This window comes from Neoarthrinium moseri (genome assembly GCF_022829205.1).
Source record: "Neoarthrinium moseri strain CBS 164.80 chromosome Unknown scaffold11_Wmoseri_CBS_16480, whole genome shotgun sequence".
NCBI lineage: Eukaryota > Fungi > Ascomycota > Sordariomycetes > Amphisphaeriales > Apiosporaceae > Neoarthrinium > Neoarthrinium moseri.
In genome coordinates, this window is record NW_026055125.1 from 417,958 (window position 1) to 439,985 (window position 22,028).

General features: G+C 53.3%; 9 protein-coding genes across 9 annotated transcripts; 5 read left to right on the forward strand and 4 right to left on the reverse strand.

Moving 5' to 3' along the window:
• Positions 1–259: 259 nt before the first annotated feature.
• JN550_004263 (uncharacterized protein) lies at positions 260–2,987 on the forward strand (the record flags this gene model as incomplete). Its single annotated transcript, XM_049315759.1, has 6 exons — positions 260–545; positions 607–675; positions 734–1,100; positions 1,265–1,807; positions 1,893–2,295; positions 2,406–2,987. 6 exons carry the CDS (start codon positions 260–262, stop codon positions 2,985–2,987), a joined length of 2,250 nt encoding a protein of 749 aa, XP_049173801.1.
• Positions 2,988–3,275: 288 nt separating this feature from the next.
• Positions 3,276–4,247, reverse strand: JN550_004264 (uncharacterized protein; the record flags this gene model as incomplete). Its single annotated transcript, XM_049315760.1, has 1 exon — positions 3,276–4,247. One exon carries the CDS (start codon positions 4,245–4,247, stop codon positions 3,276–3,278), a length of 972 nt encoding a protein of 323 aa, XP_049173802.1.
• Positions 4,248–4,867: 620 nt separating this feature from the next.
• JN550_004265 (uncharacterized protein) lies at positions 4,868–6,039 on the reverse strand (the record flags this gene model as incomplete). Its single annotated transcript, XM_049315761.1, has 2 exons — positions 4,868–5,482; positions 5,776–6,039. The coding sequence occupies 2 exons, from the start codon at positions 6,037–6,039 to the stop codon at positions 4,868–4,870; spliced, it is 879 nt and encodes a 292-aa protein (XP_049173803.1).
• A 913-nt stretch (positions 6,040–6,952) lies between these two features.
• JN550_004266 (uncharacterized protein) lies at positions 6,953–7,904 on the forward strand (the record flags this gene model as incomplete). Its single annotated transcript, XM_049315762.1, has 2 exons — positions 6,953–7,123; positions 7,182–7,904. 2 exons carry the CDS (start codon positions 6,953–6,955, stop codon positions 7,902–7,904), a joined length of 894 nt encoding a protein of 297 aa, XP_049173804.1.
• Positions 7,905–8,241: 337 nt separating this feature from the next.
• On the reverse strand, positions 8,242–10,011 carry JN550_004267 (uncharacterized protein; the record flags this gene model as incomplete). The annotated part of the gene is made up of 1 exon (XM_049315763.1): positions 8,242–10,011. The coding sequence occupies one exon, from the start codon at positions 10,009–10,011 to the stop codon at positions 8,242–8,244; it is 1,770 nt and encodes a 589-aa protein (XP_049173805.1).
• A 2,045-nt stretch (positions 10,012–12,056) lies between these two features.
• On the forward strand, positions 12,057–12,969 carry JN550_004268 (uncharacterized protein; the record flags this gene model as incomplete). The annotated part of the gene is made up of 2 exons (XM_049315764.1): positions 12,057–12,468; positions 12,527–12,969. 2 exons carry the CDS (start codon positions 12,057–12,059, stop codon positions 12,967–12,969), a joined length of 855 nt encoding a protein of 284 aa, XP_049173806.1.
• A 409-nt stretch (positions 12,970–13,378) lies between these two features.
• On the forward strand, positions 13,379–14,056 carry JN550_004269 (uncharacterized protein; the record flags this gene model as incomplete). Its single annotated transcript, XM_049315766.1, has 3 exons — positions 13,379–13,590; positions 13,675–13,811; positions 13,863–14,056. 3 exons carry the CDS (start codon positions 13,379–13,381, stop codon positions 14,054–14,056), a joined length of 543 nt encoding a protein of 180 aa, XP_049173807.1.
• Positions 14,057–15,936: 1,880 nt separating this feature from the next.
• Positions 15,937–17,698, reverse strand: JN550_004270 (uncharacterized protein; the record flags this gene model as incomplete). The annotated part of the gene is made up of 5 exons (XM_049315767.1): positions 15,937–16,324; positions 16,386–17,071; positions 17,163–17,240; positions 17,318–17,443; positions 17,543–17,698. The coding sequence occupies 5 exons, from the start codon at positions 17,696–17,698 to the stop codon at positions 15,937–15,939; spliced, it is 1,434 nt and encodes a 477-aa protein (XP_049173808.1).
• Positions 17,699–18,692: 994 nt separating this feature from the next.
• JN550_004271 (uncharacterized protein) lies at positions 18,693–21,629 on the forward strand (the record flags this gene model as incomplete). The annotated part of the gene is made up of 5 exons (XM_049315768.1): positions 18,693–19,354; positions 19,413–19,611; positions 19,671–19,884; positions 19,939–21,342; positions 21,415–21,629. The coding sequence occupies 5 exons, from the start codon at positions 18,693–18,695 to the stop codon at positions 21,627–21,629; spliced, it is 2,694 nt and encodes an 897-aa protein (XP_049173809.1).
• Positions 21,630–22,028: the final 399 nt, after the last annotated feature.

Sequence of the window (22,028 nt, forward strand, 5' to 3'; positions counted from 1 at the left end):
CTGGTAAATCCCCTCGTTACTCAAATCGCGGCACCAACCAAACGGGCGCCGTCGCGATCGCCCGTCCACTCGTTCCACCCTCGATCACCCACCGTGCTGTACTCTAGTGGTTATTTCCCCCGACATCTCTTGGATTGGGAACCTGTGCGCGAGATCCAGATCCGGACAGACCTTGAGGCCCGACTCGCCTCTTTCTAGCCTGTTGCTCCCAAACTGCAATTTGGGCTAAGCAGCGCTGAGAGCGCCAAGGCCTATCATCATGAGGCTTCCGACATCGATCGCCCTCCCCTTCTTCGGGGTCCTGGTCGCTGGTCAATCGGTGTTGCGATCCACCAGTCTCAACAGTTGCCAGGATGTCTCTGGTTTCGAAGCCAGCAAATTTGATGTCGTCTTCACGCCTAACAACAACACCATTGCTGTGAGAATGGTTGCGTCATCTTCTATCGAGGAGTCTGTGGTTTTCGATGCTTCTGGATACGCCTACGGCTACGAATTTCTTCACAAGGTCATCAACCCGTGTGAAGTCGGTCTGGCCGGGTTCTGCCGTGAGCTCCTCAATCCATTTCCCATTCACCGTCTACGGGACTTTTACTCACTGGTATACAGCCATGCAACCTGGAGATACCAGTAACAGGCCATTCTCTATTACGCTTTCTCCTGAGGCAGGTGCAGCAAGTCAGTTTACCTGCCCACTTGAATTAAACTGCATTAAAAAATTGACACCTTTGAACAGTTCCGCAATTGGCCTACCAATTCCCAGACCTGGACGCCAGGATCAAGGTTTTTATCAACTCGTCGACGACTGGGGCAAGCTTAGCTTGCTTGGAAGCTAGAATTTCGAATTCGAAAACAGTTGATCTCATCGGGGTCAAGTGGGCTGCCGCGCTGGTAGTGGGGTTCGCGTTACTATCCAGTGCCGTCATCAGCGGTCTCGGTCATGCGAATGCAGCTTCGCATATTGCTGCTAATGCAGTGGCACTGTGCAGTTACTTCCAAGCCCAAGCTATGATTGGACTCACGGGTGTTACCTTGCCTCCTGCGGCACAAGCCTGGACTCAGGATTTTCAATGGAGTATTGGCATCATAAGGATCGACTGGATGTAAGTCACTGTTCCTTTCCCATTGCTTCGGAAGAAGAAGCCATCCTAGTAAGGGAGTTAAGACATCAGAATCTTGGGTTTCGAACTCTTCTTGCTTGAGTTCGTCCTGAGAATCAAGAAGTCTTCATCGCGGTTGCAAAATACTGATTCATCCCCGGTAACAGGCAGAGGATTTTTACCTGGTACCAGCGAGCTACTGGCGGTACCCCTTCTCAACTCTTTTTCTCGCTTGGGACGGTATCCGTACAAGTCTCGAAACGATCACTCCAGCCAGCCTATGGGCTTGCCAAACGTGCGGCAGCCATGATGCCAGCGTCTTTCTTGGAGCACGCGACGAAGTTGCAACGACGTGGAAATGTGAAGAATTCATCCGGTAGCTATGTCGTCACAGGCATTCAACGGGTGGCATACCGCGCTGAGATCGAGTCCACCAACCTTTTCCTGACGGGCTTTACCTTTTTCTGCATTGCCCTAGTTTTCACTGCAATAGTGGTTTCGCTGTGCAAAGCCTTCTGCGAGCTGGCAGCCAAAATGAAGTGGATTAAGGGCGATACATTCGTGGACTTCCGCAACGGTTGGCGCGTAATTATGAAAGGCATCCTTTATCGCATAACCCTGATGGGATATCCGGCAGTGACGCTACTTGCTTTTTGGGAGTTTACCCAGAACGATTCACCAGCAGAAATGGTCCTGGCTGTATTCTTTCTGTGAGTAACAATACCAGCTGCCCAAGATTGGGGTTTATCTGTGACTATCCCATGATCAGAGGATGCTAACATGCATAAAATACAGAATATACACTACTGGCGCTCTAGGTTGGGCCTCGTGGAAGGTCATACAAATTTCTCGAAGATCCGTTTCTCTTCACCAGACTCCAGCCTACATTCTTTTCTCCGACCCGCACACCCTGAACAAATGGGGTTTTCTGTACATCCCGTTCAGAGCCTCTGCGTATTATTACGTCGTGCCTCTGCTTGCCTACCATTTGGTTAAGGGCATGTTCATTGGCTTGGCACAAAACTCCGGAATTGCACAAGCAATTGCCTTCATTCTAATTGAGGCTGGTGCGCTAATTGCGGCCTCTGTGCTCAGGCCCTGGATGGACAAGAAACTTAACAGCTTCAACATTTCTATTGCGGTCGTCAACTTCTTGAACGCAATTTGCTTACTGATTTTCACGAACGTCTTTGGACAAGTAAGTCATGCAAAACCCCCTGTCCCTCAGATCGCTACCTTCAGTGCACCCATAGCCCAGTTACCATTCAGCAAGCTAAGAAATAGTAATGCTGACTTCACATCTCACAGCCGGCCCTGGTAAATGGCGTAGTTGGTGTCGTTTTGTGGCTATTGAATGCCATCACCACTCTGGTTCTTTTGATCTTCTGCATCTGCAGCACTGCCTTCGTGTTCTTCCGTGAGAACCCAGATGGCCGCTATCGATTCATGAGCGATGAGCGTGCATCGTTCATGAAGTCTACGCACTCCCTTTCTGCAGCGAATCAACTGGATGCTCTCGCCAGCACGGCGCGTGGTGAGAAGACCCATGGCATCGGTCTTGACGATGACGAAGGCGACCGATCTGCATCCTCACAGTCCCTCCAGCGCCGACCCGAGTCAATGGCGAGACCGTCCACGGGCACATCAGCCGGCCACAACTCATGGAGGGACTCCCGGTCTCGCATTGCCCCCACGCTACCATTCGCTGGGAACGGGCATGGGGCCAGTCCCTTGAATCCCGGAAGTGGCCGCAACTCGCCAATCAAGCAACTACATGTCCAGTCTCCCCCTGCAGCGAGTACGCACAGCGGTCCTCCCTCACCAGCCTATCGCTCTCAAAACAACTCTAGCCCCTGGCAGCGGGGAGCTGGGTATGACCACGCATCGTGAGCCTCGCGAGGGCAACTTTTCTTGTATATTCGTTCGCATGCCAGCCTTGTGAAGGCGGTGCAAATCTAGGGCCATTAAGCTACTTGGAGTTTCGTGGAGCGAGGCAATTTGACTTGGTTGACATTTGTATCTACTTGCAAGGCCGACAGGGGTTTGGAGCGCCATAGCATTTGTCCATCTGAAGCACTGATGGGCCTACGGAGTTGAGCTTACTCTTTCCTTGATAATTGATAATGACGGGATCTCCAATAGATGCCCATTCTCCCGCTCGACAAAGAACTGGCAAAACTAGTAAGCAGTGATCTTCCGAGCTTCCTCTATTCTTTTGATCTCATCGAGCTTCATACGCTCTTTGTCGTCCCACATCCGTGGCCTGATTGCCTCCCTTGGTTGGGTGATCTTCCAGCCCCTGAACCTGTCTTCTCCGCCAACGCTCTGCATAGTCGTCTGCTCTACCAGGCTATAATTTCCATCGGGTCGGTCAAAACAATGGGGCTCTCTTAGGCTGACCGGTGGGTTCGTGATGATCCTCACATCCCTGAGTGCGTTATTTGTGGCACTATGGAGCATCAGGGGATGTAGCAGAAACACATCACCGACGCTCCCTGTAACTTCAACAAACGTCTTGCTTCTCTTCGCAAGCTCATTGAACCACTGATTATCATCCTTTCTCTTGTAATCTACAACCGAGAAATCCGCACTTGCACGCGTGCGCATCATGGGTGACACGCCTTCCGGATGGTCATACAGGTAGTTGGCGACCCTAGGTATCCCGTCGGGGCAGATCATCGTACCACCGCCTCCGGGTCGAATGTCCGTAAACAGGGGGATTACCAGCAATGCCTGCTCGGGGCTGTCGAGGTAGTGCACAAAGAAGTCTCCGTCTACGTGCCACTCAGTCAGCTCCCGCGGCGGTACCACGCGGCCAGCGGCCTCGGGCATGCCCAGGTTCACGATAAAGCTGTCCCGCCACTGCCGCGAGGCCGGGTTGATGCGATCCTCGCCGCCGCAGAGCTCACAGATGGCCGCCCAGGCCCGAGGTGCGAACTCGGCGCTGTCGAAGGACCAGTGCGACGGCATGTGGATCTTGTTCTGGGTCCAGGTGTTCTTGTCGTCGGCAGACATGCCGAGACGGGTCCAGACATCCTTGGTCTTCTCGGCTGCCGCCTCTGCTGTGAAGCAGTTGGTCAGCTTCAGCCAGCCGTGCTGGAGGAAGTGCTCCTTCTGGGCTGGCGTAAGGGCTTCTGATGCTGCTAACATAGTGTTGGGAATACAAGCTGCAAATCGCAAAAAGTCACGGTAAAGACCTAACAGACAGACAGACGTTTTCAATTGTGTAGATCGAGGTCGGGTGTCCTTAAATACCTGGGTTGTGTTGGTAATCAAGAAACTGTGATGGCACGAGGCTAACGAAAATCTACCAAGGCTGGCTTACTCTCAAGAAACAGACAGGTGGGAGGTCTGAGGTCTCCTATAAAACCAAGAACAAGGATTGGGCAGGTAATCGGGACAAGTCCGCATCTAAACTCCGCACCCTCGGGGTTGAATCTCTGCGTGCTACGGATTTCCGGGCCGAGTGGGATCTGCGGGATGATGGCGGCCACACGATCAGTAGGGTGATAAGCAGAAATAATGCGAAGTCTAGGAAGTTTAGATTATGCAACAGTATTTCCTTTAGCGCCACATGTTAATGAAAATTTCCTCGGCTTACATTTAGTGAAACAAGACGTGGCGACTAATTGTAGGGAAAGTCTTGAAATGTGTGTGAACAGCGATTTATACACCGATATGTTTGAACAGGATACACTAAAGGGCATTTATCATCGACTTACCTGACCCGTATAACTTGCCTTATTCATACGACCTCCCTAAGTTAGAACTTAGATTGTTTCAGCGACCTCTATAGATGCTCCTGACATGTCCGCGTAGATTAGTGTCTCCAGGCGATCGATATGACCCCTAAACTCGAGCAATCGCTCGCGGAAAACCTGGTTTCCACTCGCAAGGTGGTCTGTCATGGCTGCAAACACCTTGATCTTATTGGGATCCACGTAGGGGGGGTTGTCGTTCAGATGCCGGACCTGCTCTAGCCAATTTACGCGCCATGACCTGGCATCCTCTGTAAGGGTAGCGGCGAATGTTCTGGTGTTTTTGATAAGCTGGCAAATTTCATCGTGAAATTCCGACCTGTCCCCTTCAGGGGTCTCTTCTGAGTAATCCTCAACTTGCTCCGGAAGCCGCTCTGCTAAGAACTGGACGTGCTCTCTGAACATGGGCTGTATGTTGTCCGCTCCAGAACTGAGCAGCTGCTTCACCTCGGCCATAGGCAGATCCTTGCGAACATCTTTAATTAGCGATAAAGAGTCCACCATAGTGATAAGAGCATCCATGTCTGGGGTCCAGTCGTCGATAGGCAAGTCTAGAAGCTCACAGAGTCGATCAACTGTAATGCGGTAGCCGATCCACTCTTTGTCCAATCCACAGAACTCCTTTGTCTAAGTGTCGCCCTTGACACGCGAGCCTGCAGAATTGCATTTGCCCAATCGATGCCGAGACGCACTGTGGGCAAGTCAAATGACGTATTTGTTGAGAGAATTTTCTTCAAGGCTTTAAAAGGCCTTCGAGTATTCCAGATACGTAAGAGTGCGAAGGCCATGCGAGTGTACAGCTTGTCGATTGGGAACTTCTGAGGGTTCATCCTACTGCGCCACCAGTCAATCTCTGCGAGACACCAAAGGGATTCGGCACGAAGCCGATTCTGTTGATGTGCCGACATATCTTCACTTACATTAGCATGGTAGAACCAGCTGCGAAGGAAGGCCATGAGGAGGTCGTAGTACTTGTTCGCATGGATATGCGCCGGGCACGGGGCGAACGTCAAGGTGTCGCCGTTCTCAAGATATCCAGTTGATCCCATTTCGAGCCAAAGATCGTGGACAAGGCCCCTCTGAGGGTCTGTTCTGAATGTGGTTCCATCACAAAGGCAGCTTTTGCTGTCTGGGTCTTCCCGGTCCATGAACAAAAAGCGAAATGGCTTCGGTCGCTCCGTCATCGTGATTTTAGATTTTATTACCTTTCTTTGGATTAGGAAACAATTTTGCTTGAGTATCACTAGACATAGCTGGATAGTATAGACTATATAGACTTGAAGCCGAATCCACAACTTTGGTCCACTTTGGTCCAGGTTCTTTGGTGGATTACAATGTCATTGTGTCTTTCACTCGCGTGAAGACTCTATCATGTTAAAGCGCTAAGGACTCCGTTGATAACAAAGAAAAGAGGAGAAGACGAGGTATTCGGGACAAGACATGAAGCATGATACGTCGCGGGCAACCAGCATAGCCGCGCCTCTGCTTGAATGTGGGCCTGCGCCTTCTGGCCCAGAGAACCTAGGCACCGCAGCCAAAAGATTGCAAATGAGACGCCATGTTACTGAAGGCAGCTAGGTTACAAGAAACAAGGAGAATGTATGCTTTTGTGCGCATTTTGTGTGCAGTCCTGTGCGTCGTCTTTCATGATCAGAGGCAAAACGATGGACTCTGTCACTGGACTTGATTAACACCAAAGCATCGTGTGCCTGCATATGGTGAGCATGTACCGGCGCCTCTTCCACGTATGGCCACCTTTGAGACACCCACTTGGGGAGGTCTTCTGCAAACACGACAAGCCTCGAGATCATCATGGAACAACACTGCAATTTTCGCCCCGACAGGTGCCCATTGCAGGTATACCTAGGTGACACAGGTACACACATAGGTAGTACCTAGGTACTTAGATCTGTGTTAGGGGGCGCACGAGCCACAGCGCCAGTCCGACCCACTTTAAAAGTTCCTAATCGCAATCACCTTATCGCACCTCAGTCTTTTCTCAGGCAGTGTCGAGCGGTAGAACCTCTCACCCCACCACGAACGTCAGCACAACGCTCCCCCGGAGGGCCAAGCAGATCGTCATGTCTTCGCTACGAAATGCCGTCAATCGGCGTGTACACAGAGAGCGGGCGCAGCCCCAAGAGCGCTCTCGCCTGGGTCTCCTGGAGAAACACAAGGCAAGTCCGCCCCATTCTGGCATCCAGCCGCCCGTCCTTCTTTGGCCTGGCGACGGCAAGCCTCACACTCGTTTCGAGCAGTCCTCAAACTGTCCATAGGTATCCAACACAAGTCGCCATTTGCTAATTCTTCGCTCCCCCGTCTCCAGGACTACAAACTCCGTGCCCAAGACCACAACCGCAAGAAGCGCACGCTCAAGAACCTAAAAGCCAAGGTTGCCGAACGAAACGAAGATGAGTTCTTCTTCGGCATGTTGTCGCGGTCCGGCCCCCAGGGCGTACTTTCCAAGGGCAAGCGGTGGACTGGAACCGTTGACGGCGACAGAGGAAACAAGGCGCTCGACGTTGACACCGTGCGGTTACTCAAGACCCAGGACATTGCCTACCTGAGGACGGTGCGCAACACGGCAGCCAAAGAAGTCCGCCAGCTCGAGGAGAGGGTCGTAGGGCTAGGCGGTAGCCTGGATGGGGGCGTGCGGGAAGAGGTCGACGACGAAGACGAGGATGACTGGATGGACGAGGACGAAGGTCCCGCGAGGAAGAAGCCGAGAAAGATTGTCTTCGCCGATGGCGTCGAGGAGCGGGAGGACCGGATAGCCCTCGAGGACGGCAGCGAACCCGACGAGGACGATGATCATGACGATGACCAGAAAGACGGCAAAGAGGACCCCGAAAAGCTGAGGGCAGAGCAACGGCAGCTGCTGCTCCTCAAGCTGCAACGCCGGCTCGCGAATTCCCGGAAGAAGCTCAAAGCACTGTCGACAGCGGAGAACCAGCTGGAGATGCAGAAAGCGCGCATGGCCAAGACACAGACAGTCGGGGGCGTCACAAAATCGGGCAAGAAGTTCAAGGTCCGCGAAAGAAAGCGGTAGACTGTAATATCATATATACCGAAAATTCCTCTGTATTTTTTGGTTGGCTCGATGCGGCCCGGCGTTTAGGAGCATGGCTACCGGCGAGCGCTATGCGATACCCGAGAAATAAATCTAAATATACACAAGCCCCCCCAGCATCTCTGCAGCTCCCTGGGCTGCTTTGGGGCTATGACGGTCCATAAAGAAAAAATAAATCCAAGAAGAGAAACCGTTGGTTGCACGGTCTTTGGTATCCAAAATAGTGCCACAGAGCCCGTCTATATTGCTTGCTCCTCCCAAGGAAACAATATGTCCACTGTCCATCATTATATCATAATCAGGTGTGATTACCGCCCTATAATTTCTCGCTTGTCAAACACTTGCTCAGCCCAGCCACCACGGCGACCACAGCCTTGAACGCAAGCGTCAGCGCCCAGATGAAGCACTTGAACGCGAACGTGATCAGCTTGATCACCGTCCGCGTCGTGCCAGGCAGCTTGTCCTTGTCCTTGACGTCCAGCTGCTTGCCCAGGCTGCTTGTCTGGCTCTCGAGGTCCAGCTCCATGGCCTCGAGCTTGGCGCGCCTCTTGCGCTTCTTGTCCTCCTTCTTGCCGCCGCCGCCCATCAGCTTGGACGTGAAGCTGCTCCGGCTCTCACGGCCCTCGCCGCGGAAGTGGGCGGGCGCCGGGAACGCGGGCGGCGGCGGCTCGAACGTCTCGACGTGGTGGTTCTTCTCGTCCAGGTTGGCGACGATGAGCAGCGCGCACACGGCCACGTCCAGGATGTAGTGCGCCTCGATGCGGCCCGCGATCAGTGTGTCCAGCTCCATCCAGCCCTCGCCCGTGCCGTCGCGCGTCAGCTTGGCCAGGTGCTGCGGCGACTCGATGTGCTCGAGCGTGTACTCGGTCCGGCTCCAGGCCTGGTTCCGCTCGACAGTGATGCAGAATGGCGTTGCCAGTGCGGGGTGCACCAGGAAGTAGTTTTGGCTGTCCTCGTCCCAGACGAGACGGGCGCACTCACGCTCGGCCATCATGACGGCCTGGATGTCGCCAGGCTTGTCGAGAGCCATCTTCGTGGCGGCACAGGGGAAGAGCAGAGCCACTAGCCCGTCCTCAGGGGGCAAGCGCCGCGATTCTTCCTCTAGGGTCGTGGTGATGGCTTCGTGCCACGTCTTTGACTTCTCCGATTCCCGCAGGGCTGCTAGGATACCCTGCGGCCTTGCGTCCGCATTAGGATCGCGCTCCTTGAACGGCTTGGTAGGATCATGCCGACTCAGCGTTATGTAGGCCGACGCCGATGTAGGGTTAATTCGCATATGGTAGAAGGGTTGGGTCGTGGAAGATAAGTAGTAAATTGGCGTGTCCTTTTCCGGCTCCAGTTTCATGCAGTAACTTCGGCCTTCGGTCGACGTCGCTTTCCATCCATTCGCTGCTTTCCAATAGTCCCTCAGATCATCCGTCGTGTTCACTGGCGGGATGACGGGCGGCTCCTGTTGCCGCCGGGGCCACCTCTGGGTTGAGTCTATACTGAGCGGACTCCTTACAGGGCTTCGTACCGGCGGACTGCGGGTTTCTGATACCTGCGGCACGTGTGATTGTCTGCTGATGACCTGCCTGGGGATGTGCGTAGGGCTCGTCTGCGTCGGGAAGTACTCCTGACGGTCGAATGGCAGGCCATGGTCGTACTGTGGAAATATCGAGCGAAAGGCAGTTGCTCCTGCATGTGGTGACTCTGGCGTCTCGTCAAGGGGCCGCTTCGCAATTGAGCTTCTGGAACGGGTGCTGTTGCCTCGTACGAGTGTGGTGGCCCCAGAAAACGCCGTGTCCGTCCGTTGCGGTGCGTCTGCCAGAGGGACAGGTTGAGACACAGGTAATTCCTCCGAATACTGTCGAGAGTGGCCGGCTAAGGCTGACGGAGTTCCATCGATCACATATCTCGACAAGTCTTCTGGTGTACGAGCCCCGTTCCGGGGTGGTGTCATCTCGATGGATGGGCCTCCCTCGCGTATGGAAGACTGAGGAGTGGCGGCACGAGGTCGAGGCGTCGTTTTCCTCGACGGCGGCTTCGTCGAGCTGGTGTTGGGGAACAGAGAAAACCCTCCAGAGGGCCCGGCGGTGGGAGACATGTTCTCCAAATCTCCTCTGCTGTATCAAACACGAGTGCGTATATACGGCGATCCCGACCTGCCCTTGCGTAGTACGGCTCTAATAATAAACGCGGGAAAACGAAACTGTCTCGACGGCAAGATACAGTTGCTACCGGCGCATGGTCTCTCGAAGGGATACACAGATTAGGGGGCGAACAAGCGACGCAACCAGGGATTTCCAACGCATGAGAGACACAACTTCAAGGAGCTTCCAAACAGCAGATGGAACCAACAAGACGGGAGGAAGAGTCTTCCCTCACTTCGTATACCAGGGGCGGGACGAGGTGCAGACAGAAATGTATATACCGCCTCCGCTGGCCCTACTAAGCGCAGCGCTGGGAAAGCATCCCCCAACCCCAAGTCAGGGCCTGCATCGTGCGCGCGCTGACTGGCTACTTTCCAAGGTCGCATCTCGCGGGCCTCATCAGCGAGGATCTGTAGCCAGCCCATCAGCATGCTTGCGCGCTCCGGGAGGGCATGTGGTTGGTGGGGGACTGCATGCGATCACTCAACCGCCTGCAGTGCAAGTTAGCACGCGCGAGGAGGGGCTCTCATCCTGGAAGCCAAGGCGTACTCCTATTTGCCGAGGCCGAAAATAGCACAACAACCTTTCACTATCGACCCGGCATGCGCTTCTGCTGGATGGGCTAGAGGGCGCGTAGATGCTGTGATGCCGGCGCTGATTCGTTCGTCCGCCAAGGCACCTGCAAGCCGTGGTTGGCCGTTGAGCGCCACCCCTGTCGCATTGGACATGTTTGGGCGGCAACTGAGGTTTGTGGGCCGATCGATTCTTCTTCACCGTCAAAGGCTGGCCGCAATTGACAATACTGTGGTAAAGAGCTGATGAATCTTACCATACCGTCTCATTCAAAGAAGCACCACCCGGGGTCTCGTCGGCTTCAGGAAAGATCTACAATCGCACTGAAGTCCACCTTGATTGGTCACGGCTGGGAAACCAGCGTCTAGATGGGATTACTTCGAAGAACATTATGAGTTGCTGCTTCTTTGCTTGCCATGATTACCAGCCTCCTCTGGTTTGGTTTCCGGCGCTTTTCTCGGTCGGTAGTAGTCCTGATTCGTTCTCAGAGTCGGTATAGCACCCATGTCAAAGCTTGCCTCTGTACAACCATTTGCATCAGCATGTCTGCAACACACCATTCCACAATGCCTAGTATATACCTTACTCCAACTAGGTAAGTCGTATGTGCAGATGCATCAACTCATCTATAATGCACTGGTTCTGTTGAGCCAATGGTTTGGCGTATCTTGCTGGAAAGAGGTTTGGCCCTCTTCCAATGTATGGGACACGATTCCTGAGCTCAAAGTGAGCCTTGGGAAGTCAAATTGACTGAACACCAGACCCTCTCTGCCCGTGCCCATAGCCAAGCAGCAGATGACTTGAACTTGCAAATTTCCTTGTGTTTATTCTTGACGTACAGTAGATTAGAAAAGCGCCGGAGCCGATATCTCGGGGTGTCATTTCGTCATGTCGGCCGAAGCTAAAGCCCCACCTGATTCCGATTGTCGGGCAACAATTAGCGCTCAATGTCCTGCTTGACGTGTAGTTCATAAGTCTCAACTGATTACATTCATACGTGATTGCAGTCGAGAACTATTGAATTCAAGCCAGTGCAAGTGAACTATTTTGACCACGAACCATTCTGACCACCAGCCATCCTTGCACGTTCGTTAAACGAGCATCAAGTCAAATCAGGGAACCCTCTATCACTGGTAACTGGGAGTGACTAAGATGGCGAACATAGTTATCCTAGGGTATAGTAATTTCATCCCAATGTTCTACGGGGAAAAAAGCTCACGCAGATAACAGGGCCGGTGTGGTTGGGTTGAGCTCTGCATTGAGGCTCCAAGCTGATGGGCACAGAGTCACTATAGTCGCGCGAGACGTCCCAGGCCCGTCCGAGACTATTGACCCTAGACTACAGATCAACTACACCTCACCATGGGGAGGAGCGCATAACCGTTGGGTGCCTCCTACAAATCAAAGTGAAGAGCGTGAACACGCAATGGCCTTGAAGACGTTTGCGGAGATGGGGGCCATACAACGGAGCAACCCCGAGGCCGGCATCACATTCATGCCGGGTATTGAGTACCTCGAAGCCCCGAGTGCTGTATACAAGGCTTTGACGGAGGCAAAGGCGAAAGAGATGGGCATGGTTGGGTTTCGTCTATTGAAACCTAAGGAGCTTCCCGACTCGAAGGTCAAACTTGGGTTCACGTACGACAGCTGGTGCGTCAATCCAATGATGTATTGCAGTTTTCTGATGAGAAGATTTGGCTTTCGGGGCGGCAAAGTACTGAAGGTGGAAGTTCGGGACCCTTCAGAGGTCTTTGAAATCAAGGAACTTGGCAATGTCGACGTAGTGGTCAACTGCTCAGGGGTTGGTTTCAACGACGACAAGGTCTTCATCACTAGAGGTCGGTCGCTCTGAACATCAATGGAAACCAGTGGACGGCGCTGACAGAACACCTACAGGCCAGACTTGCCTTGTTGCAAATACATGCGATGCCACAGTAACACGCCAGAACGCCGATGGATCGTGGGCCTTCTGCGTGCCTCGAAACTTTGAGGGCGGGACGATCATCGGGGGGACGAAAGAGCCCAATGATTGGAATCCAGCCCCATCAGAGCAAGTACGTCGGTCGCTTCTCGACAAATTCGCGGCATCATATCCGTCCATTCTCGGCAGCGAGGGCAAGTTCGTCGTCCTGAAAGATATTGTGGGGAGAAGACCTACACGGAAGGGAGGCATGAGACTAGAGAAAGAGCAAGTCGTGGGGGGCAAGTGTGTCATTCACGCCTATGGTCTAGGCGGAAGGGGATACGAGCTAAGTTGGGGCGTTGCTGAAGGAGTTGCGACCTTGCTTGCAGAGCATCTCGCACCAGGACACGGGAGAATCGCCTCCTCAAAGCTATAGGCTACTATATCCAAGGAAGCCGAGGAGACTGTGCAATTAGCGGCGGTAATGATCCGACATTCTTAAACACCAAGGGGCCATCGACATCTCATTTCAGGTTTTACCGGGCGTGTGTCGAGGATAACCTTGAGAGCTGTATGCATTTGGAGAAGCTACGAGCCCTGAGAGATATCTGGCCACGTTCTTTCCTAAAGAGCGGTCCCCTTCTGTTTCGAAGCACCGCCTTGGTTCCCGTCCATATTAATTGTCACCTTCTCATCCTCTTCGCCCGGCTCTCCATCTCTCTGGTTCATCTTCTCACCTTTGTCCTGCTCGCTTCAACCCCCCCCTTGATCAACGTCCTTTTCAGTGCAATCGATCGATTCTCCAATCTTGACTTTCAAAGCACCCAACGTTGAACGCTGTCAGGATGAAGCTCTTCGCCATCGCTGCCTCCTTCATTGCCGCTCTGGCGGGCGTTTCGGCCAGTCCTTACCTCGAGTTCTGTGATCTACTGGACGTTCAGAGCGTCGGCGCTCAAGGCGTCGTAATTCAGGCCGCCTGTGAGGGCAAGTGTCAGCAACTCAACATTGTCCCTTGCTTTGCCAATTCCTACGGTACTCTCGTGTCCGCAGGTACTACGTGAGTCCTCTCTATCCCTCTCCGTGTTGGCAGCCTTGAACAATGATTCCGAAGTGCGTGCCACTGATTGTAAGCGCATCCCAGAAACGGCAACTTCAACAATACTTGCAGCGGTTGCACTCTGGGAACCTCCAAGAATGACACTGAGACGTACGGACTTCTCTCTTGCTTCTGCTCAAATGGAGCAGCCGACGTCGTGGTCAGCACTTCTTATCAGACCGGTAAGCTAGCTCTCGAGCTCCGCCAAGCGCTGGGCTGATGATCATCTCCAGGAAATGCTCTTCGATTCGAAACTGAGTTGGGCATCACTTGCCCCTACGGCAACGGCAGAGCAGTTCGATCGGTTGACTGCGGTACTACAACCTTCAAGCATGACTCCGTCATCCATAATAATTCGGTCGCTGGGAACAAGCGTGGCCGTAAGGTCCGCCGCTCCATGCGAAACACCAATGCCTGGAAGACCTAGGTACTTCTTAAGGACCTGACGCGAAAGTCGAATACGCATACCCATTAGCTACCTGCGATCACTTGGAGGGTACCTTTTACGATCGGTGACGGTGCGTTACAAATGAGTAGGATTATTTCTGTGGTGATCGCTGCAATTTTATAGAATGGTAACTTCGCAATGGGCAAGCTCTCTCCTAGGTTCGTCCATCTAAATCTTGGCCACCGTTGCATAGTTATTCGACTAGTTAGTTCCGTAGCCAACCAACGCCAATATCAGGTCATCAACCCAATGTATCTTTGATGTGGTGTTCACTTGTTACAGTCAGAAGTCTTCGCATTGGATACTGTTCATGTTCTCGCTGCTACCGAAGGACTAAGTCTAGACTTATTCGACAACGCCTTGGTTCCATTCGTCGAAGCTTCATTATGATTACTATCCTTTTTGCAGCGCAATGATTACTTAGAGCTTATTATTGACGTTAGATGGAAGGGCACCATTCCTTTCATCTTCTCAGAGAGGATCTAGATCGTTCATTATCTTCAAGGCTTCACTGTAAAGTGGAGGAAACTCCTGTCCAAAATCAAAACAGAGAACAACATACAGGATGCAAGTCGAAATTTTCAGGTATATTTTATAAACCAAAACACAATGGCCCCAATTATTCCAGGGAAACTTCGCGCAAGCGCGGTATTACAGCTTTGTCAAGCATCAAACCCTCATATAACAGCTAAAGAGAGACTAAGGCGGCCCCATCTATAACGTCGGGATCGCCAAGAGTTGCCATAGAAGACGTGCATGATCTTGATTACTTGACCTACGACAGTATCATGGACGCGCTCAGCCATCTGCTTGAGATTCCTGTGGCCTTTCCTGAGAGGCTTCCCCATCGGAATCAACAGGCAGAAGAATTGGGTGTACCGTATACAGAAGTTCAGTGTGAGCATTGGTGCCTAGTCTGGGTAATCCCCTTGTTGAAGGAGGCAATCAAGTGCGTGGGGCGATCCATTTTATTGACTCCGAGTTGAAGGATGAGATTCCAGGTTTTTTACTGTCAGGCCTGGAGAGCTGAATGGTAAGTGCGAGCCTGACATGAGAGCGGTATGGGTGAATACTGTCTTTGGCTCTAAGGCAAAGGTGAAGATCTGGGTTCTAGTTGCCGACGCGAAGCTCGCGAACTCGTTCGACTTCCTCGTTCGACTTCGAGGACAGAAGGAGACGGAAGTGTGAAACAGGGCTTGTGAAATCTATTTGGCCTTGCCGCCAACTGGCTGCATACGGTAGGCTGGCCAAGACGCAAAGAGCTATCTTTCTTACGCCCAAAGGGGTGACTTTCTGCCAGCTCAGTGACGAGAGGCGCGAGCAACTTATGGGCACAAAAACAAAAAAACAAAAACAAAAAGGAACCCCAAGACCAGGAGTATGGGAGGCAGTGCCTCCACAAAGCCTTCTTTCTTAGATATGTTTCTATGCTTAGCGACTCGTAGGTGGAGGTTTGACGTCTCATGAAGGAGCTTTAGGGTACTCTACTTCTGGGATACAAGATTGAACGCCAACTGCAACAGAACAAAGGAGACCTTTGGGCAAAAGAAGCTCCACCTGGTTTGGCCTTGCTTGTTCAGGTCTGGTCAAGTTTCCTTTTTTTCATCAATCCTGCCATTCTCTTGGTTGCTTCCCAAGCCTGCAAGGTTGAAGAACTGTCCCAAAGAGAATCAAGCTGGCATGAATTTGACGCGTCGAAAGACATGTATATGAGACAAAATAGTAAGCAATTCTAACAGATGAGAAACTCTTTATGGTACAACTAAGTGTGCGGTATCTGATACACTCTATGACCGTGTGGTTTTCCTCTCCCCAAAGACGCTGGACAAGCCCTCTTTATTAGACACCCACAGCCCAGCTTAGAAGTTCCGGCTCATGTCGTTTCTAATTCTCTGGTAGTCGAGCAGACCCTCGATGCTGCCGACGGCGCTGACGGCAATATCCTGATCCCACAGCTTCTTGTTGGCAAACTCCATAACGTCCTTCTCAGTGATGCGGTCGATGGTACGCTCGATCTCGCCGGGGCTCATGCGGCGACCAGTGGTGACGAGCTGGCGGCCGATGTCCTCGGCAACGGCGGATGTGCTGTCAAGCGACAGCAGTATCGAGGCCTTCAGCTGTGCCTTGGCGCGCTCAACCTCGGACTCGGTGACGCTGCCAGCCAGACGGGACCATTCGCGGAGGGTGAAGTGGACGAGGTCGTCGAGGCGGGTGATCTTGTCAGAGACAAGGTAGATACCCCAGAGACTATGGCGGCAGAGGTCAGCGCTGTGATTGTGAATTCTGGTGAACCCTACGATTTACTTACCCAGTATCGCTGTAGCTGGTGGAGAAGCTCATGAAGCTGTTGGCCAGGTCGTTCTGGTGCACAAAGCCGCTGAGCTTGCTTCCCTGGTGAGGAGCGCTGCCCATGGCCTTGTCGTAGTTGCCGACGATGGCCTGGGTGACGAGAGCGGTGAAGTAGTCCTCGTCGTTCCAGCTGACACCCTCGACAGCAATGGCGATGTGAGCGGCGGGGATAGTGTCGTCACGGACGCGCAGGTCGGAGCCGATGAAGGCGGGCTTGCGCTTGGACAGCAGGTAGGCCGAGTTCTGGGGCGAGGTGGTGGGCAGGCCGGAGAAGTGCTTCTCGGCCAGGTCGACGAGCTGCTCGTGGGGGACGCCGCCAGCGCCGACAAGGACCATGCGGTCAGCCGTGTAGTTGGTCTTGATGTAGTTGGTGAGCTCGGAGCGGGTGATGTCGCGGATGTTCTGCTTGGGGCCGAGGATGGTGCGGCCGAGGGGCTGGTGCTGGTAGGCGGTGGCGTGCAGGTGGTCGAAGACGACCTCGTCGAGCTGCTTCTCGACCTCCTCGGACTCGCGCAGGATGACGTCGCGTTCCCTCTCGATGGCCGAGGGCTCGAGCTTGGAGTTCTGCAGGATGTCGGCCAGGATGTCGACGGATTGCGGGACATCGGCGTTGAATGCTCGGGAGAAGTAGACGGTGTTCTCACGCTGGACAGGGGGTGAATGTCAGTCAGTCAGTCAGTCAGTCGAGGGGGGCCATTGGGCGGTCGTGATGCGGGAGAGCTGATATTTCACGCACCGATGTGTAGGCGTTCAGGTGGCCACCCATGTTCTCGATCTCGAGCTCCAATTGCTGCTGCGTCCTCTTGGCGGTGCCCTGGTTGTCTGGTTAGTATCGTCTGCGGGCGTGCCTGTGCCTGTCGCTGGCAGGCAGAGGGGGGGTGCGCGTCGTACCTTGAAGGCAAGGTGCTCGAGGAAGTGTGCGGTGCCATTGGTCTCATCGGTCTCGGATCTCGAACCGGCGTCGATCCAGACTCCCACCGTCGACGTCTGGGCCCAGGGCGAGTACTCAGTAGCGACCTGCGGGATGACGCGGGGTTAGACAAAAGCTCGTGAGGCGGGCGAGGGCGATTGACGGCCGCGTGGGCGTGGCCGGGGCAAGGGGGACGGCGGACTCACGGTCAGGCCATTCTTGAGGGTGGTGGTCTGGGTCTTCGCGCCGGCGGGCGACGACACGGGGGTCGCAAAACCTCGCTTCAGGGCGCTCAGGGCGGGTGCAGCCTGGCGGCTGCGGATGCCCTGGGCGAGGTTCAGAGCGAGTCTCCGGGAGGCCATCGGGACTGTGATGGGTGGTGCGTAGGGGGCGGATTGAGTGGTTTGATGTGAGGGTCGTCACAGTCTCGAGCGAGTGACTTCGGCTTTTTGCTGAGCACGGCAAGCTTCTCTTGATTCGTTCGATTGGCCGGTGCTCTGATCAAATTTGTTGGCGCCTGGGATCTCAGGCACGCAGACGAAAATAAGCTGGTCTTGGGCGACGCCCATTGGCTGGATGGGTGGATGTGGATGAGTGGGTGAGGTTGTCCCAGACTTGCACTTCCGCTAGCTGCCGAAGCCGAAGAATCAGAACAGAATCTCACGCAACACGCGCACAGTCTGCTGCTGTGGCTTGCCTTCTGTTAGCTCCCAGCACTCGCCCACCTACCTAGGTGCTGCCTAGGTACTGCAGGTAAGCTCGAGCGACTCTGTACTGTGGCTTGTTTGTAATTTGTAACTCACTTACCCGACCAACCCCGACCGACCAGCCAGCCCGCTCTCCCGTCGTCCGTTCCCAGTCTTTGTCTGCAGGTGCTGTCAGGCTTTGGCCTCTCCACTGTGTAACTCGAGTTAGGCTGTTGCTCGCTGACCACTCCAGGTGTCCCGTCTGTCATGGTAAACAAGTGCGGACCACAATTCCTGCATCACATCGTCATTCTGAACCCACACTGATTGGTGTTGCACCTGATGCAAGTGCACCAGCTTGGGATGCGGATAGCTCCCCGATTTGCACTCAACACAGCACCCATAAGTTGCTGTCATTCAGTCAGGTCTCCGTGCATCAACCTACTGTGCCTACTTGCCTAGGCACGCTGTACATACCGGCCGGCATCGCTGCTCACCTGCCCACCGCATACCTAGTACGTACAAGTCAGGCGCCTCATCAGTATCCAACCCCTTTGACCTCCATGTGAAATCATGTTCCTCCTTTATTAGTATATCAATTGAAACTCTAGTTGCACCATCATCTCCGTGTCCTCCCACAGATCGTAACCCCATACTGTCCATCGTAACCATGAGTGACGAACCCTACGATTTCGAGAAGGAATTCCAGGCCGTCTTCATCCCGAAGCAGAAACCCCCGCCTCAACCCACCGTCTCTGGCGAAATGGGCGCTACAGTATCTTGCTATCCGCCACTCGGCCAGGTAACCCAACTCAAGAGCGGAATTATCGACTTCATCGTGCTTCTGGAAGTTGAAGAGAAGGATGCAAACGACCCTTGGGAGATTGTCCTATGGCAGTCGGCCGACGGCAAGGACTGGGTTGAAACTGACCTGTCTCGTATGAAAGATGGTTCTGCCCCGAGTTCCCTCCAGATCGCGCCAGCTCACAAGTCCCGACTATATTTCAGTGCTTCTCTCGCGGTAGCCTCCGCACTGAACTTCACGCTCAAGTTTCGCAACAACTCCGACAAGCCGTGGAGATGGGCGAGAGACGAACAGAGTATTGGTGATGGGACCATCATTATCAATGCCGAGAAGACGAGTGCCAAGGCATTGACCAGCTTCACTGATATTGTCAAGAACCTGAACCCAGATCTGACCATTGCAAGAGCCTCAAGCCAATGCCCCGGCACAGAGCTCTGGGTCATTGAAGCACCTGTGAATGCGGCGAACGGCGAGGACTCTACTCGCGCCGATTACAGGTTAGGTGTACCCTGGGGAGGGTATTTGAGGTAGGCTGGCATATCATGCACCCTGAGATCGAAAGTCCGTGTTGCTGATTCCAGGTAGATGGTTCGCTTTGGTCCGTATCTGGACTCCATGGCTTGCCCCCCGGCATGGGAAGACCGAGTTTGGTCTCGACAAAGATGCCATTATGGTAGCGTTCCTGAGCCCCCAAGGCAAGCATCTGGTGCTGCTCGGCGTCAGTGGAGTCAACGATGTCATAACCGTGTTTCGACACTCGGAGTCTGGAGAGCCTTCTATACATGTCAGTCTATTCTGCCTGGTCTTGAATCTTTCTCAAGTCTGACTCACAACCTTTGCCAGTTGCGCAACGATGGCGAGAACTCCACATCTGGAATTGTCCTGGCTGCTATTGGCGACAATTTTGAGAGTGCTCTGGCGGCCGTCATGTACCACTCTAGGAATGTGGTTTATGCTGCGAAGCAAGTCAACAACGAGTTGGAAGTTGAGCTTGAAGCCCTTAGAGACGGGGTAAAACCTGAATGGATGGAAAATTGGTACGATGGACTGGGGTACTGTAAGTAGGCCGCGACCCCGACGTGCCTCAACTCCCATGCTGACTGATCTTTAGGTACTTGGAATGCCCTCGGACAAGACCTTACTGATGAAAAGGTCTTCAAGGCCGTTGACACGCTCGCGGAAAACAACATCAACGTCACGAGTCTCATCATCGATGACAACTGGCAGGATATTGACTACACACATGACAGTCAATTTCAGCGTGGATGGAAGAGTTTCGAAGCAGATCCCAAGACATTTCCGAACGGCCTCAAAAATACAGTCCAGCGCATACGCTCGAAGCACCCTAACATTCAGCATATCGCTGTATGGCACGCGCTCCTGGGGTACTGGGGCGGCATTGCGCCAGAAGGCAAACTGGCTACGACTTACAAGACGGTAGTCGTTGACCGAGAAGACGCAAAGAGGCGAAATCTGCCCTTGGGAGGACCCATGACGGTAATTGCCAAGGAAGACGTGGATACGTTCTATGATGACTTCTATAAGTTCCTCTCGGACTGTGGCATCGATGGCGTCAAGACGGATGCGCAGTTTATGATCGACACTTGGGAATCGGCAAAGCACCGTAGAGAGCTCACAAACACCTACCTTGATGCCTGGATGATATCGTCGCTGCGACATTTTAGCATCAAGGCCATCTCCTGCATGTCGCAGACGCCTCACATCTTGTTCTATTCTCAGCTTCCGCGGAACCGTCCTGCGGTACTGGTCCGCAATTCGGATGACTTCTTTCCGGCCATTCCCAAGTCGCACCCTTGGCACATCTGGACGAACGCCCACAACAGCTTGCTAACGCAGCATCTCAATATTCTGCCAGATTGGGACATGTTCCAGACAGTGCACGACTACTCAGGCTTTCACGCCGCCGCTCGATGTGTTAGCGGTGGTCCAATCTACATCACCGACGCGCCCGGGCACCACAATCTTGATCTTATATATCAGATGACTGGCCCAACACCTCGGGGCAAGACCGTTATCTTCCGACCCAGTGTCCTCGGCCGTTCTATCGATCAGTATGCCGGCTATGATGACGATGCCATCCTCAAAGTTGGCTGTTATCATGGTCGCGCTGTGACTGGCACGCCTATCATCGGCGTCTTCAATATATCCGCCCGACCCTTGACTGAACTCATTCCTCTGTCACGTTTCTCTGGAGTCGTACCATCCTTGAATTACATCGTGAGGGCGCATAGCAGCGGGGTTGTGTCTCCCATCGTCAAGCCTAGCTCATCTTCAGCATTGATACCAGTTTCACTCGAGGTCAGGGGCTACGATATCTTCTCTGCGTTCCCGCTGTCGCAGTTCGACAGCGAGTCCATCGGACGCGTGTACGCAGGCAACCTAGGGCTCCTTGGTAAGATGACAGGCGCAGCAGCCATCACGTCGTCTGAGTTTGAGTTGCTGCATAACGGCCGAGTATTACTAGATACAAGACTCAAGGCCCTAGGTATCCTTGGTAGGTCCCATGCCGAACCGGGCCCTTTCTTAGCCCATCGATTATGTATAGCAGTACACTAACAGTCTCAAGGTGTATATCTTTCAACCCTGCCCCAGATGACTATTGAGGACGACTTCTTGGTCACAATCCAGGGGCAGACGATACCGCCTCACACCGTGTCCATCAACCAAGCAGATAAGCATGTGCTGGAGATTGACGTGGAGCGTGCGTGGAATGAAATGGGACTCAAGGCTGGCTGGAGTAATGAAGTCGAGGTCAAGGCCTATTTTACCATCGAGCATTGATAACAAGCTAGAGGCGAGATAAACTTGGAACTATACAGGCTGTCATAGTGTAGGTGGCGAGGTAGGCAATACCAGGCTCCAGTACCTTGAAACCATCATTTTCTGTTATAACATGTGCTCGCCTCTTGCGTAAATGATAAAACTCTCCGCATTAACTACTTTCTGAAAACGTGCTTCCCTGTGATTACGTTTTCGACGCAGTGGCTTGGGTTTACTTACCTAAGTTAGGTGCTGGAGTGTGGGGTACCTAGGTGCCCCAGCCAGCTCTATTCTTGCGCTGCACATGGACAAAATAGGCAAGTGTTGAAGTTGGAACCCGGCAGCCGAGAAGTTCGACATGATCTCATTACTAATGGTCTGGTGCACAGATTCCTTTCTTTGGCGTTCGGTTTATTCAAC